The following is a 13,611-nucleotide window of genomic DNA, read 5'->3' as shown; positions in this document are numbered from 1 at the left end:
GGCATTTCACATAGAATTGGATAGATATCCATTCTAAATGAACCATGGATCAATGAAATCCTCATTTTGGGTCCTTATGGATTGGTTTTAGCTAGAATATTGTGAGGATATTGTGTACCCTAACTCCAAACCAACATGGAGGGTCAATCCTAAGGCCAAGTAATCTTATAGGAACTCCTCTTGAATCCTCTCACAATGATCTTACCTATTAAATGCTAGAAGTTAAGATCAATATGTGAAACTTCAAGTTGAGTAAAGAGAAAGGCTTTGAATTTTTAATGGTAGGGTACCTCTTCTAATTTTCTAAGACTAGTCAATAGGAAAGTCCTATGGCTAGACCTAGGCTACTAAAGAAGTTTTTCTAGACCTTAACCAAAAGTGAGGTCAACAGACAAACCAACCATACAATGTTGCTCGGAGTTCTACGATGTCCCAACCGGACAACGTCCCTCGTGGCATGCATCTACATTTTAAAATGAATATTGTCATTATTTTGCTTGTACTTTAAACATGTTATTTATTTCTTTTTTTTTTGTTTCCTGATACTCACTATTAACTGAGTTGTATATCCTTTTTTGTACTGGTATGAAAGAGTTTTATTGGTTTTGAAATAATTAATGTGTAGCCAGTGCGGTTTTGAAATAAACAGCACAACTGCTGCGTGTCGGATTGATCATTTATCTTGAAAAAGCTGTAAATCAGCTGTTTTCCATAACCACAAATCAAACAACTAAACAGCTTATCCAGAACATGAGCAGAATGATCATTTATTCAAAATCGTTGTTTTCCAAACACACAAACCAAACAACCAACCAATTTATCAGGATAAATTTTTCTAGACCTTAACCAAAAGTGAGGTCAACAGACAAACCAACCATACAATGTTGCTCGGAGTTCTACGATGTCCCAACCGGACAACGTCCCTCGTGGCATGCATCTACATTTTAAAATGAATATTGTCATTATTTTGCTTGTACTTTAAACATGTTATTTATTTCTTTTTTTTTTGTTTCCTGATACTCACTATTAACTGAGTTGTATATCCTTTTTTGTACTGGTATGAAAGAGTTTTATTGGTTTTGAAATAATTAATGTGTAGCCAGTGCGGTTTTGAAATTAACAGCACAACTGCTGCGTGTCGGATTGATCATTTATCTTGAAAAAGCTGTAAATCAGCTGTTTTCCATAACCACAAATCAAACAACTAAACAGCTTATCCAGAACATGAGCAGAATGATCATTTATTCAAAATCGTTGTTTTCCAAACACACAAACCAAACAACCAGCCAATTTATCAGGATAAACTGCTAAATTTGGATAAGTTGGATAAGCTACAGCTGCCCCATATAGGCCCGTATTCAAACTTCGCTCGAGTGCTCATCGCTTATGGACATCTAGTACTTTAGTTTGAGATTGAAAATGATTTAAGTGTGTCTTAAATGGAAAAATTTATGAAGGCCCCCCAATTTTTATATAGTCTAAGAGCATTTTTGGGCATGGAGCCAACAATATATTGAGCTTTAGAAAATGATTTAAATAAATTGTTAAGCATCTTGAGGTGTGTATTGATTTATAGAAAGTGAACGTTCTCTGACTATATGCTCTAAAATTGTCAGCATGAATCACATAGCGATCAGAAGACTAAGGACGATGGCTCAACAATCAAGGAGCTTGATCTGAATAAATACTGCTCCTATCACTGAAACCTTGGGCACAATATTAAGGAGTGTCGTCATCTCAAAAACTTGATGGAGGAACTAATTAGGGTCGGAAAGCTAAAGGTGCTCAAAGCTATTGGAGCACACACACAACAACAGAGGAAGGACCAACCAAAGGAGCCCACATATGGGCCTATTCGAGCAAACAAAATCTGCCTAGGTGGAATCATTCCAACTACCTTAGGTGGAGGTGGAGGGTTACCCCGATCGTCTAGCTTCGGAAGAGGTATGTTTTGTAACCACTTACACTCGTACTCACCATCCAATTATTTTTACAGATGCAGATCTCCCACCAAAAGGAAACCCATATAACAAGGCAATCGTTGTCACGATGCTCTTAAACTACTATCATATGGGTAGCATTTTGGTCGACACTGGAAGTTCAGTCAATATTCTTTGACAAAATGGGACAAAAAATCAATCGATTGGCAACACCGGCTAGTCCATTGTTCGGCTTCTATGGCAAAAGAAAAGAAGCCTTGGGTGTAGTTGCGCTAACTATCTCATAGGGTGAGCAAGAAAACTAGTTCAATAACACGGAGAACTTTCTGGTGGTAGAATCTTCACCGACTTACAATGCGATCTTCGGTCGGTCACTTATAAATAGCTACCAAGCAGTGGTGTCGACCTAGATGAGGACATAATCATCATCTGAGGGAACCTAGAACAGTCGATGAGTTGTTACCTTCGAGTGGTCACTAGTGTCGACCACAAATTGCTCGACATACAGACACTTAGATCTTGCATGTCGATGAGGCATCCAAGCATGTGACCGTCGGGCTAGGACTGGCTCTAAGTAGTCCAGCTGGATAGCATGTTTATCAATCTGCCATTATAGAGTTCAAGGTTACCAATAACCAAGTAGAGTACAAGGCGTTGATCGTCAAGCTTTGTTGGGCTTACGAGATAGAGGCTCATGATCTGTTGGTGAACTCAGACTCCCCATTGACGGTCAATCAATTAAACGAGGAATTTGAGATTCAGGGTAAACTGTTGATTAAGTACTTTGCTAAGGCAAGAAAAGAGAACGAGAGATTCAAAAACTTATGAATGGAACACATGGCTCATGATACACCAAAAATATGTGCATTTTTAGACCCATATTTTATACTCATTTTTTTTTATATTGTACTTTAATAGAAGGTATTTTTATGTTTTCTTGCAGGTTGTTGATTTTTAGGAATTGAAGCAAAAAGGAAAATATGTTGTATTATAAGTTACATATTTTTGTAAATCAAGCAGTTCATGAGTCAGTCACACCATTAGACTAGAACCACCAACAACTCATGAGAGTAAGGACAACATTTTACCAAATGTTAGATAATAGTAATGTTAATCTTATGCCCTCACGAAGTTATCGGGTTAGGAGATACAATAATATCCTACTATCCCACATACTTGGATGTATTTTTCATCATCATCCATATCCCCGCCACCACTCACTTATACACCAGCTCGACGATCCATATGTGGTCAAATTTTAAATATCCCAAGTTTCTAGAAGGGTTTGAGCATCATATTCAAAGCTCATACCCCTGAGCATTGGGTATTGCTGTAGGTTAAGTTGTAGCAGGATACTGCTTATTAACATACATTAATTTGAAGGTGCCTAAATCATATATTGGTGGATCCTTATGAATTTCATTTTTCTCTTTAGATTTCAGTTATTGTTATATTTTTTAGGATCATTTTTCCCAACAAATCGTAGTATGCCCACATGTCCTATGGAACATCTAAAAACTTATAATGGTATTCAGAATGTAATCCTAAACAACCTTTAAAATCTCTTGGAACACCACAGTTCATTTGGTCTTTCTACGTTCTTGAACTAATCAACCCACTTGCAGTAGGAATATTCCATGTTGTAAACTGTGTTCATTGTTTTATGACTTTATTAATCTATGAGTTGAGGCATTATTCAATCCTTGATATAACAGTAAGGGTCATGTGGACAAAACACTAAGGGTACATCTATTGGGGGTTGAGAGACTTACACTCTTGCCCCTCAATTAGGTTTGAACTTGTAGTGTTTTAAAATGTTTCACTATCGTTTATGTTTTCTTTCTTTAACTACTCCTAAAATGATATTAAGTTAAACCTAATTCACTATCAAGTCTTAAGACTTAAGGGTAAACTTGTGATTTTGAAAAGTTTTATAAAATATCTTTGATCTTTATTAAAAGGATTGAACTTTACTTAACCATTGAGTGGGGGTTAAATAAGTAAATTATGAGCCTCTCAATCCACACCTCTCACTATTTGATCATCCATGCTCCCTACATCTTCTTATATCCAACAATTCAGATAAATATCATTTTACTATTTTTCTAGAAATTGCCATGAATGGGTTACTACCTTAGTTACCCCTTATGTTTCAATCATTTCAATGATTTAATCATCAAGTTTTAACACCCTTTCCCTCTATTTTAACCTAAAAGTTTGTTAAATTAAGGTTAAAGTGTAAAATCTTAAATTACAATTATGCTCCTTAGGATTTATAGCTCATAACTCTTGCATTTTTAATTAAATGACCATCTGGCCTCTTACTCATGGGCAAATTAAAGCATCAGAGATGAAACTATATTTTTTCTAAGATTTAGTTATTTTTTGTAATTATTTAAACCCATAATTATAGATTTTCAGTAGTAACTAATTTAATTATTCAAAACATGTTCTCTATTCTTAGGAAAATTTCATGTTGTTACATAAAGTGAGAGGACTAATCGGGACTATTTTCATAATTTTTTAAAAAGTTCATGATGTACTAATTAAATAAGATTTTAATAAAATTATAAGCTGATTATGTTTTGATTCGACTTCATCCATGGAAGAGAGAGATTAGTGGATCTGTAGCTGTAAGTACTAGTAAAAGACAAATAAGAGTAATTCATTCTAACTTCATTATTATTTTAGATAAATAGCATTAAAATTTTATTTTCTGAAGAAGATGCGCCCGGGCCAGTTGCCCGAAGAGAAGATGCGCTGCCATCTGGGCAGCTTTGATTCCACCAAATGCCGAAATCCTCTCATTCTCTTATGTTTAATCCCACATTGCCAAGTTAGCATTCTTATGTTTTTATGTTTTTGGGCAGAAATTCCTATTATTTTTTAATCAGTGTTTTTATTAAAAAATAATTAAAATATCTTTTTAAAAATGTTTCTAAAAGCATCCAAATAACAAGTTTTTGGATTGTAGTGTTTTCTTCAAATTTATGGAAAAGTCATATTGAATTTAATGTGCATTTAAAAATATATATATAAAAAATAATAAAATAAAAGTTCTACCAAACATTTCCTAAGCCTTTCATCTGCTTTATCTTTGCACAAAGGAGCAATTTTTGCCTCAATTGTTGTCCGGACACAGCACCATCTGGGCAACGGCCGAGTTACACTTGATTGTGGCATTATTTTTCTCCCTCATTGACACGATCAGAAAAACACCGCCCGTGTATGCACTAAACTCTGCATCCGGACAACATAAGCAATTTTTTTCTGCACAAAGGGACTCCAATATTGAAAACATTCTTTTTTTTCATGGTATAAATTATCCTTAATCTAAATAAATTCAAAAAGAAGCATTTTACATAATTGAGAATTATATATAATTAATTGGCCAGGTTGATTGAATTCGGACTGTGACCAGATCCGAAGTTTCCTACCATGCATAAATATGGATTAGTTGCTACAAAAAAAATCATTAAAAAAATTATAAAAATATTTGATTATTAGCACTGCAAAAATCAATTAAGTTATGCAGCCAACAGATGAAGAATCACAAAACCACTATAAATACATTTAACGTTGTCTAACGCTTAAACTTTTTTCTCGTAGTTGAGAAACTTTTGGCGCAGCTCGGCTGGATCTATCTCATTGAGGCTGTTCGCCGGTCGGTAATAGCCGGTGACAGGATCAGGGATCCAATGCGTCGGGGCCGCCGCCGCATCCGATGTTGCCGATCCCAATTTCTTCATTTCCTTGATTAGAGCTTCCTTCTCCTCCAGCATCTCCTTTCCGGTAAATGCCGTCGATGATGACAATTTTCGGCTGCTCAAAACAATGCCATTACAGAACGCCGAAAGGACGCGGGCCATCATATTGATTGAGATGAACAAGAATTAGCTCGAATTCACTGCAGAAATTAAAGATGATGAGAAGATAAAGGAGATGGAGAGTTTTGTCTTCTTTTTATAGCAGCAAATTCATAATTTCTTTCTGACCAGCTTAAGGAGCGGGGAGAAGTTCCTTTAAATAGACTATTTCCAGTGGTGTAGTGACACGTGGTATGCTAAAACTGTCTTATCTATTTTAGGCAATTTTCGTTATTGAAATCATTAAATAAAATTACAAATTGAATTTTTTTTGGGTCAGATATAAAATTTATAAATTTAATAGTTTATGATTATTTATGTGGCCGCGGAGAATCTTCATTGCTCGTGCGGGCACATAAACAGCTACTTACAAAATGAAGATTACCCAACAGCGATTTAGCATACCACCTGTCAGTATGCAAATGGCCCAAACAACAGCGAATGGAAGCGAAAGTGGTCTATAAAGGAACTTCTCCCCACTCCTTTGGTCACAATGATAACGATGGTGAAGGAAATTAGGAATTTGCTGCTATAAAACTAAGATAATACAAGAAGAGGGGATCAAAACTCTCCATCTATTTTTCTTCTCACCTTTTTTAATTTCCTGGATGGATTCTAACTAATTCTTGTTTATCTCGATTGATCTGATGGCTCGCGCTCTCTCAAATGGAAAGATCCTCTTCTTTGTCCTCTCTGATGGGAGTGTTTTGGGCAGTCGGAGATTCCCTTCACCGGCGGCAGCATTTTCTGAAAAGTGGATACTGGAGGCGAAGGCGGTGCTAATCATGACAATGAAAAAGTTGAGATCGGTGATGTTTGCATTCATTTTTTTATGCAATATAGGCGACACTATTGACTCTAACTTACCTCTTGGGGAGCTTTGAAGGTCTTCCTCAGCCAGTATGTGCTCATTCATTATCTTCAATTCCTCTGCAAAAATAACAGGTTTAAATAGGTTTAGATCATACCTGAACCGTTTGCATCATACTACTCATTTTAGAGTTCTCCTATGTATATCAGGTTTCAGATATCTAATTTTCAGTATGTCGTTCTAGAAACAGATGATGTAGGCTCGCAGCTCTAATTTTCTCCTTGTTTGAGGTCAAGCAAGGAGTTCGAGCCTTTCATCAGCTTATGTACATTTGAGAAATGTGAAACGAATAGTCTTTTAAACTCATGGTAATTTTAGTCCGTTTTAGTTAGCAGACCGTTGAACCACCGAAGAGCCGACTCCTTTAGGGTGGTTAAGAAGAGATGATACACTATGGGGTCGTCGATATGAGCAGACCGAACGATGACTTGAAAGACGCTTCATGGCTTATCAGGTTGGTCGTCCCTTTCTTAGAATCTAGGTGGGGTATACTCATCTCAGGTAGGGGTACCGCCTCTTTAATTTAGCAATAAAAGCCCCTTCTACAAGCGATCAAACAGACACTTGCATTCGCCATTGTATGCTCACATGTGCAAACATGCAGTGTCATGTGTTAGAACTCACCTTGTCCCTCCCCTCACGGGTTTCGAACTAGTTGTCTAGAGTTGGCGGGTTCCATGGTGAGGGTCGTCAGGGCTAGCCCCCATGAGGTTTTGCTTCAAGAGAAGGAGTCTGGTCGCTCATCTTGGTGATCAGCTCGAAGGATTTCAAATTGCTTCATCATGAGAGTCAATTGAGCTTGTAGGCCTTGGACCTGTGCATGGACGTCTGTATGCCCGACACCTCTATTGGGCTCCATGCGTGCAATCTCTCTTTGGGAAGTGTCCTTCATTGTCTTTTACACTTCTTGTTTGTAGCATGTTCACGCTTATCTCACTATCTTTTATAATATTGAATTTTGAATTGTCCTTTACGAACAAGCCCTTAGAGGTAGAAACAGATGGAGGAAGTGAGAGAAGGATAAGCCCAAAATTCACTATCGAGAGAAAAACGGGGGAGCTTCCTTTATTCATATTTTTATTACATATTTATAGAAACAGGTTTTGTACAATTACAAAAAAAAGATAGCAGTTATGAAAAGTGCTCTTAATTCAGTTGTTGTTCGAATCAATCGTATAGATTTTAGACTATATTTGTGTTTCAATCTAAATTTTAATATGACAGTAATTTTATGGTTGATTTGTTTGAATTCGACTGAATGAGGCGATCGACTGAGTGACGACCGTGCCCTGTGTCGGTCGACTGAGGCTTTCGGTCAAGTGGCGATCTCATCCGTTGCGATAAAAGTGGATTGAAGATTCCCACCGGCGTTCTCTTTAGTAGGTGCCGCAGGCATGGTCTGTGGTTCGAATCTTTCGTCATAGTTGTGTTGGTTTATTCTCGATGAACCGGTCGTTGTTTGGGCCGATCGATTGCTTTGAGTTCTGTGTTGATTGTGCATGGTCTGTGGTTCGAATCTTTCGTCATAGTTGTATTGGTTTATTCTCGATGAACTGGTCGTTGTCTGGGCCGATCGATTGCTTTGAGTTGTGTGTTGATTGCATTGTTGATTGGTGTATAGTTGCCCCATGAAGGTTGGCACCAGCAATGTAGGTTCTCACTTCTCCGCGTCCAAATAAACAATTACAAAATATTAAAACTAAATTTATATCTGACCCCGTAACATATCAATTTGTAATTTTATTCAATGATTTAAATAACGGAAGTTACCAAATATAAATAAAAGAAAATTTTCGTCAGTTTTAGGATGCCACGTGTCGCTAATCCACTGGAAGTTATTTTAAGGAATTTTTCCATTTTTCCCCACAGCCATGAAAATGATGAGAAGAATATTAGGAATTTGCTGCTATAAAATGAATATAATAGAAGAAGAGGAGATGAAACTTTCCATCTCCTGTTCTTCTCATCCTCCCTAATTTCTGGGGCTGATTCGAGCTAATTCTTGGTCATCTCAATCGATCTGATGGCTCGCGCTCTCTCCAATGGAAAGATCCTCTTCTCCGCCCTCTTCGATGGCATTGTTTTGAGCAGCCGGAAATTCTCTTCGTCGGTGGTGGCATTTTCTGGAAAAGAGATGCTGAAGGAGAAGACGGTGCTAATCACGGAAATGACTAAATCGGGATCGGCGACAGCAGATGCGGCGTCGGCCCAGATGAATTGGATCCCAGATCCTGTCACGGGCTATTATAGACCGGCAAACCACCTCCGGGACATTGATCCAGCCGAGCAGCGCCAAATGTTTCTCAACAACAAAGAATAGGTTTAAGCGTTAGGAGACCGCCAGGGACTTGGTGATTTTTTTCCTCTGCATGTAATTGTTGGTTTCATATCTTGAATCAATTTTGTTATAATAATAGCCATATTTTTTTTAAAAAAAATTTATTTTGATTTTTCCCTGTTAATTAATCCATATTTATTCAATCGATTTGGGCAATTAATTATAATTCTCAATTATATAAAATGATCTTTTGAATTTTTTTATATTAAGATCAATTTAAAACAAAAACACAAATTGCGTATTCACTTATTAGTTTTTTTAATAATAATGAAAATTTACTTTATATGATTTGTTTTTTTGGGGCATTTTCATATATACCACCCATTTCAATTTTATTACAAGTCTAACACTTAAACTTTACTTCTAATCTTATTATCACTCAAAATTTTCATCACTTTTGAGTTTAAATATATCTAAATTCATAAAAATTACTTTTCTTCAATTAAAATGTATTCAAAATATTTATCATTTTTATTTAGTATATGAACAGAAGAAATAATTATCCTAAGATCACTATGAGATATTTATATAAAATTAAATCTTTTTGTGATTATTTATTTAATTAATTATGAATAATATTTTAATCAAAAAATAATACTATTGAATATATATGCTCGAATGTGGAATCTATAGATAGAAATAAAGTGAAAATTTTTAGATGTTGGTTCAGATGCTTACCGTCTTCGTAAAATATAATTGATTATATAATTGTATGGTCGAATGTCGTTCAATTAAGTTTGGGTTGAAAGACAAGACAATTGGATCGGCAAATTGGACTGTAACAATTCAGCTAATTTCATTACCAAGTCATGCTTGAATCTTGATGATTCATCTGTGGTATCAGCGCATGAGGATAAAACTTTATTGAGATCGCCCATCTGCTCATCAAGGGATTATATTCGTTCATGGCCCAAGAGATTGATTTATTTTAGGACCTACTATAGAGGCAAATTGATCAATGTCAGATTATCTTAAAAGTTTAGTGAGGATGCAAGAATGTGACCCGACAAGTATTATGAAAACATCTGCTAAAATAGCAAAATGACCGTGATAATAATAATTATGGTACTAAGGCCAGAAGAAGACAAGGAGGGATCAATCAAGTATATTTGAAGAAATACATGTAATTCCTTAAAAATAGATGGAGATAAATATAATGATTCTGACAAGATGTGTTTGGAAGTACGGGCAGAGCCGGGGGCTGAAGTAATGAGAGTGAATGTTAATTTTTCCATAATTAAATAACTAAGCGCAACTCCTCAGAGAACTCGACAAACATAGCAAACTCGGAACTGACTCCCTTCTCTCGAGCTAAATCTAGTTGATGTCTTCAGATCCAACTCCTAAGTACATGGATAGTTTTTTATTCAACCTTGGCCTTTGAAGGAGTGGTGATGATGCTAGATAGTTCTTTTACTTTTTTGAATGATTGGTCACACTCATCTTTTCATATGAAATTCTTCGCATGCCTTGATGTTTTGGAGAAAATAGTTCACTTGTTGCTCAATTTTGAGATGAACTGGCTCAGGTCAGCTTTTGAACCTCCTTCGTGTTTCAAGGAGACAGTATGTTGATTAGTGCCTGAACTTATTTTGGGTTAGCATTTCTTCCAGGCTTAGGAGGTAGCCTGAGAATTTGACTGTGGATGCCCTAAATGTACATTTGAGGGGATTTAGCTTCATATTTAATTTTTTTAATGTTTTGAAGGTCTCTTTTAAATCTTTCATATATTGCTTTGGCCCTTTACTTCTTATTAAAACATCATTCACATATATTTTAACATTTTTTTTCTTTTTTTTAGAAACAAATTTCATTCATCATACGTCGGTAAGTAGTGCAAATAATTTTTGGTTCAAATGACATTACACTATAGCAATACACTCCATTGCTTGAGATGAATGTAGTCTTTTCAACAGTCTGGATGCATCTTGATTTGATGGTAGTCAAATAAGATATCAAAGGAACTCTTCATGTAATGGACGACCACTGTGTCCACGAGCGCATCATAATCTGTGGCAAGAGGTAGCTATCCTTTGGGCAAGTGGTGTTAAGGTTGTTCAAGCACAAATCATCCACTTGTCATTTGACTTATGTACCATGATATCATTTGATACCCATGTCGGGTACTAGACGTCTTCGATGTAGCCAACTTTTAACAGCTTATTAACCTCCTCCCAGATTGGCTCGAGCATTATAACGACTATAGTTCTCATCTTCTGTTTTATTAGTTGGGATGTTGGGTTGACGTGTAGAAAGTGGCAGGTGATATCGTTTGGTACCCCGAACTTCTCGATGGTAAACCAAGCAAAAACATTATGGTGGCCCCAGAGGATGTCGAATAATGAATTTTTATGACATGCATCAAAAGCTTCATTTAATAGAAAAAAGAATATTGGTATCGTTTTCGTTCGCAAGGATCCGATAGGTGCTCTTCCTGGTCTTAAGATTCCCTATTTATAGGTTTTCGACTTGAAGGGGCTCATATTAGATGCTTCAGATCACTCGGAGAAAATAGGTGGGAGACTGCTGAAGATTACCACAAACAGTGATCACCTCTCTTTTGCCCGAGAACTTAACAATTATGTGGTAGGTAGAGGTAACAACTTTGAAAGAATTGAGTATGGATGAACTCCAAAATAATTGTGTTGAATCCGAATTGGTATGGGAGACACACCCAAGAAATAAGCTCGAGAGAGAGAGGGGCTGGGAGAGAGAGAACAGCAAAATCGTGTAACTTTTATTAATGAAATGAGCCCCTCTTTATAAAAGAAGGGACCGTAAGATTACATTTATACCCCTAGTAAAGTAGGTATGGTTGGAGGTATCTTAGGTGTTACATAATTATAGTCTAGGAGACTAAAAAGGCATCGATCGATTTGTGATTCAGGGGGCCAAGGTCGAAGGATTGATTGGAAAGTGCTGACTTGACAGTCTAAGATTCAAACTGCTTCTGTCGTTTGTTCAGCTTGGATGAGGAACCCTGTTGGATTGTCCGTGCGAGATCCAACTTTGATCAGGCACGGGAATAAATTTCTACCGAGTATCAAGAGTCAGGCGGATGTTTGCGAACTCTTAAAACAGTTTGTAGTGGGCCCCAACTCACCAAATAATATCCCCTGTTGGCTGTTGGATTTCCTTGAGTTTCATGCCCACACATTTTTGATGTACAAAGTGTAATACAATAATTGCATGAGTGAGCTCCTTGCTTGTCACACCTCTGAACTCTACAGTTGCTCTTATTGCTTCAACTATCACCACATCACCTTTATGCCTTAAACAAGCTTCATGATTGTCAGACAAAGGTCATTCTCATGTTTGACTGGTTAGGCTTGAGTCTCAAATCACCTGACAAGCTGGCCTTTAGTGTCTTATTTATTAGACAAACTCGGCATTAAAATTAAAAGAAATGTCTGGCTTGCGTATCGAATCAGAAGGCACCGTGCTAAAGGTGAGCGAACTGATCCTTTTGTCATGCTTGTAACCAGTTTGCTTACAACGAAACGATCATTTTGCCTTTTATGTATGTAAAAACCTATCGATATTGAATTTTCAAACCTGTCCATTTAACAAAGTTACAATGATAAATTCAAGAAGCAAATATAAAATGAATACTGATAGAGCTATCTTACTTGAAACACAAGAGAAGTTAACAAACAATATTTGTTATCAAATGTTAAAAAGCAAGAAAAAATTTTGTACATGCATCATGAACATTCAATCTACAAAAGTTAAGAAAGAAATGGGGATCTATGTAATTGTTGTAGAACATTCAAAATCCTGACCTCTTCTTTGAGAGGTAGTAGATTATCTTTGCACTTGGCTACTTCAGGATATAGACATAAGCTTGCAAGAGTCATTATTGCATATAAAATACTGTATATATTTTTCTGCATCACAAACGGGCTATTTAATGTAATAAAGAAAAATTACTTTAAAATCTGGATCATTTGTCATCATATTAAAGTTAGTATCATTATTATGACCGAACTCTCGTTGTTCTTTCTAGTATATTTTTATTTTAAGCACACTTCCAACATTTCAGATCTGTTTTTAGTCAACTAAAAGTGGGATTTCTTCCTAGTCTCATTCTTGAGTTGTTTTTTCTCCATTGTACCACCAATCATGAAGATTTTCCCCACAATGCTAGGAAATATTTCCCATAGTGGGATTGAGAAGACTACATGCAGTAAAATTCTTTGTTTTACGATATGGAATGCATGGATTTGTTACTAATCAATTTCCAAAGAGAAAAGATGAATCTGCTTAACTCTGTCGAATACAGTGTGATTAAACCCAAGTTTTCCTGTGAAGGGATTTCTAATAATTTGAGCAATTTGCTTCGATCTTGGTATAGATGGTTGATTATTCCCTACTGCAAGCACAATGGATTTCTAAACAACTATAGGTGAACCCTTTGTATTTATCAATTTGACAAACAAAATCTGCTCATAGAACAAAGTGATTAAAAAAAATTTACACCTTGCAATTGGAAGTAAAAGACAGATAGATACTGATCATGAATAGTGTCGGCACTATTTCTGGTGTGGGGTTTGCCCGTAAGAAGCTGTCAGTCATCGGAATTGAAATCCCATTACC

General features: G+C 36.3%; 2 protein-coding genes across 2 annotated transcripts; one reads left to right on the top strand and one right to left on the bottom strand.

The window, feature by feature from the left end:
- Positions 1-5,334: 5,334 nt before the first annotated feature.
- On the bottom strand, positions 5,335-5,921 carry LOC110039560 (late embryogenesis abundant protein Lea5-like). The gene has a single exon (XM_020744669.1). It carries the CDS (start codon positions 5,810-5,812, stop codon positions 5,531-5,533), a length of 282 nt encoding a protein of 93 aa, XP_020600328.1. The 5' UTR covers positions 5,813-5,921; the 3' UTR covers positions 5,335-5,530.
- A 2,680-nt stretch (positions 5,922-8,601) lies between these two features.
- LOC110017877 (late embryogenesis abundant protein Lea5-like) lies at positions 8,602-9,116 on the top strand. Its single transcript, XM_020715032.1, has one exon. The coding sequence runs from the start codon at positions 8,701-8,703 to the stop codon at positions 8,995-8,997; it is 297 nt and encodes a 98-aa protein (XP_020570691.1). The 5' UTR covers positions 8,602-8,700; the 3' UTR covers positions 8,998-9,116.
- The last annotated feature ends 4,495 nt before the right edge of the window (positions 9,117-13,611 follow it).

The sequence above is a fragment of the Phalaenopsis equestris genome, unplaced genomic scaffold, assembly GCF_001263595.1.
Source record: "Phalaenopsis equestris unplaced genomic scaffold, ASM126359v1 Scaffold000002, whole genome shotgun sequence".
Lineage (NCBI taxonomy): Eukaryota > Viridiplantae > Streptophyta > Magnoliopsida > Asparagales > Orchidaceae > Phalaenopsis > Phalaenopsis equestris.
The sequence above is the reverse complement of the archived record's forward strand: the minus strand, read 5'-3'. Positions and strand labels throughout refer to the sequence as shown.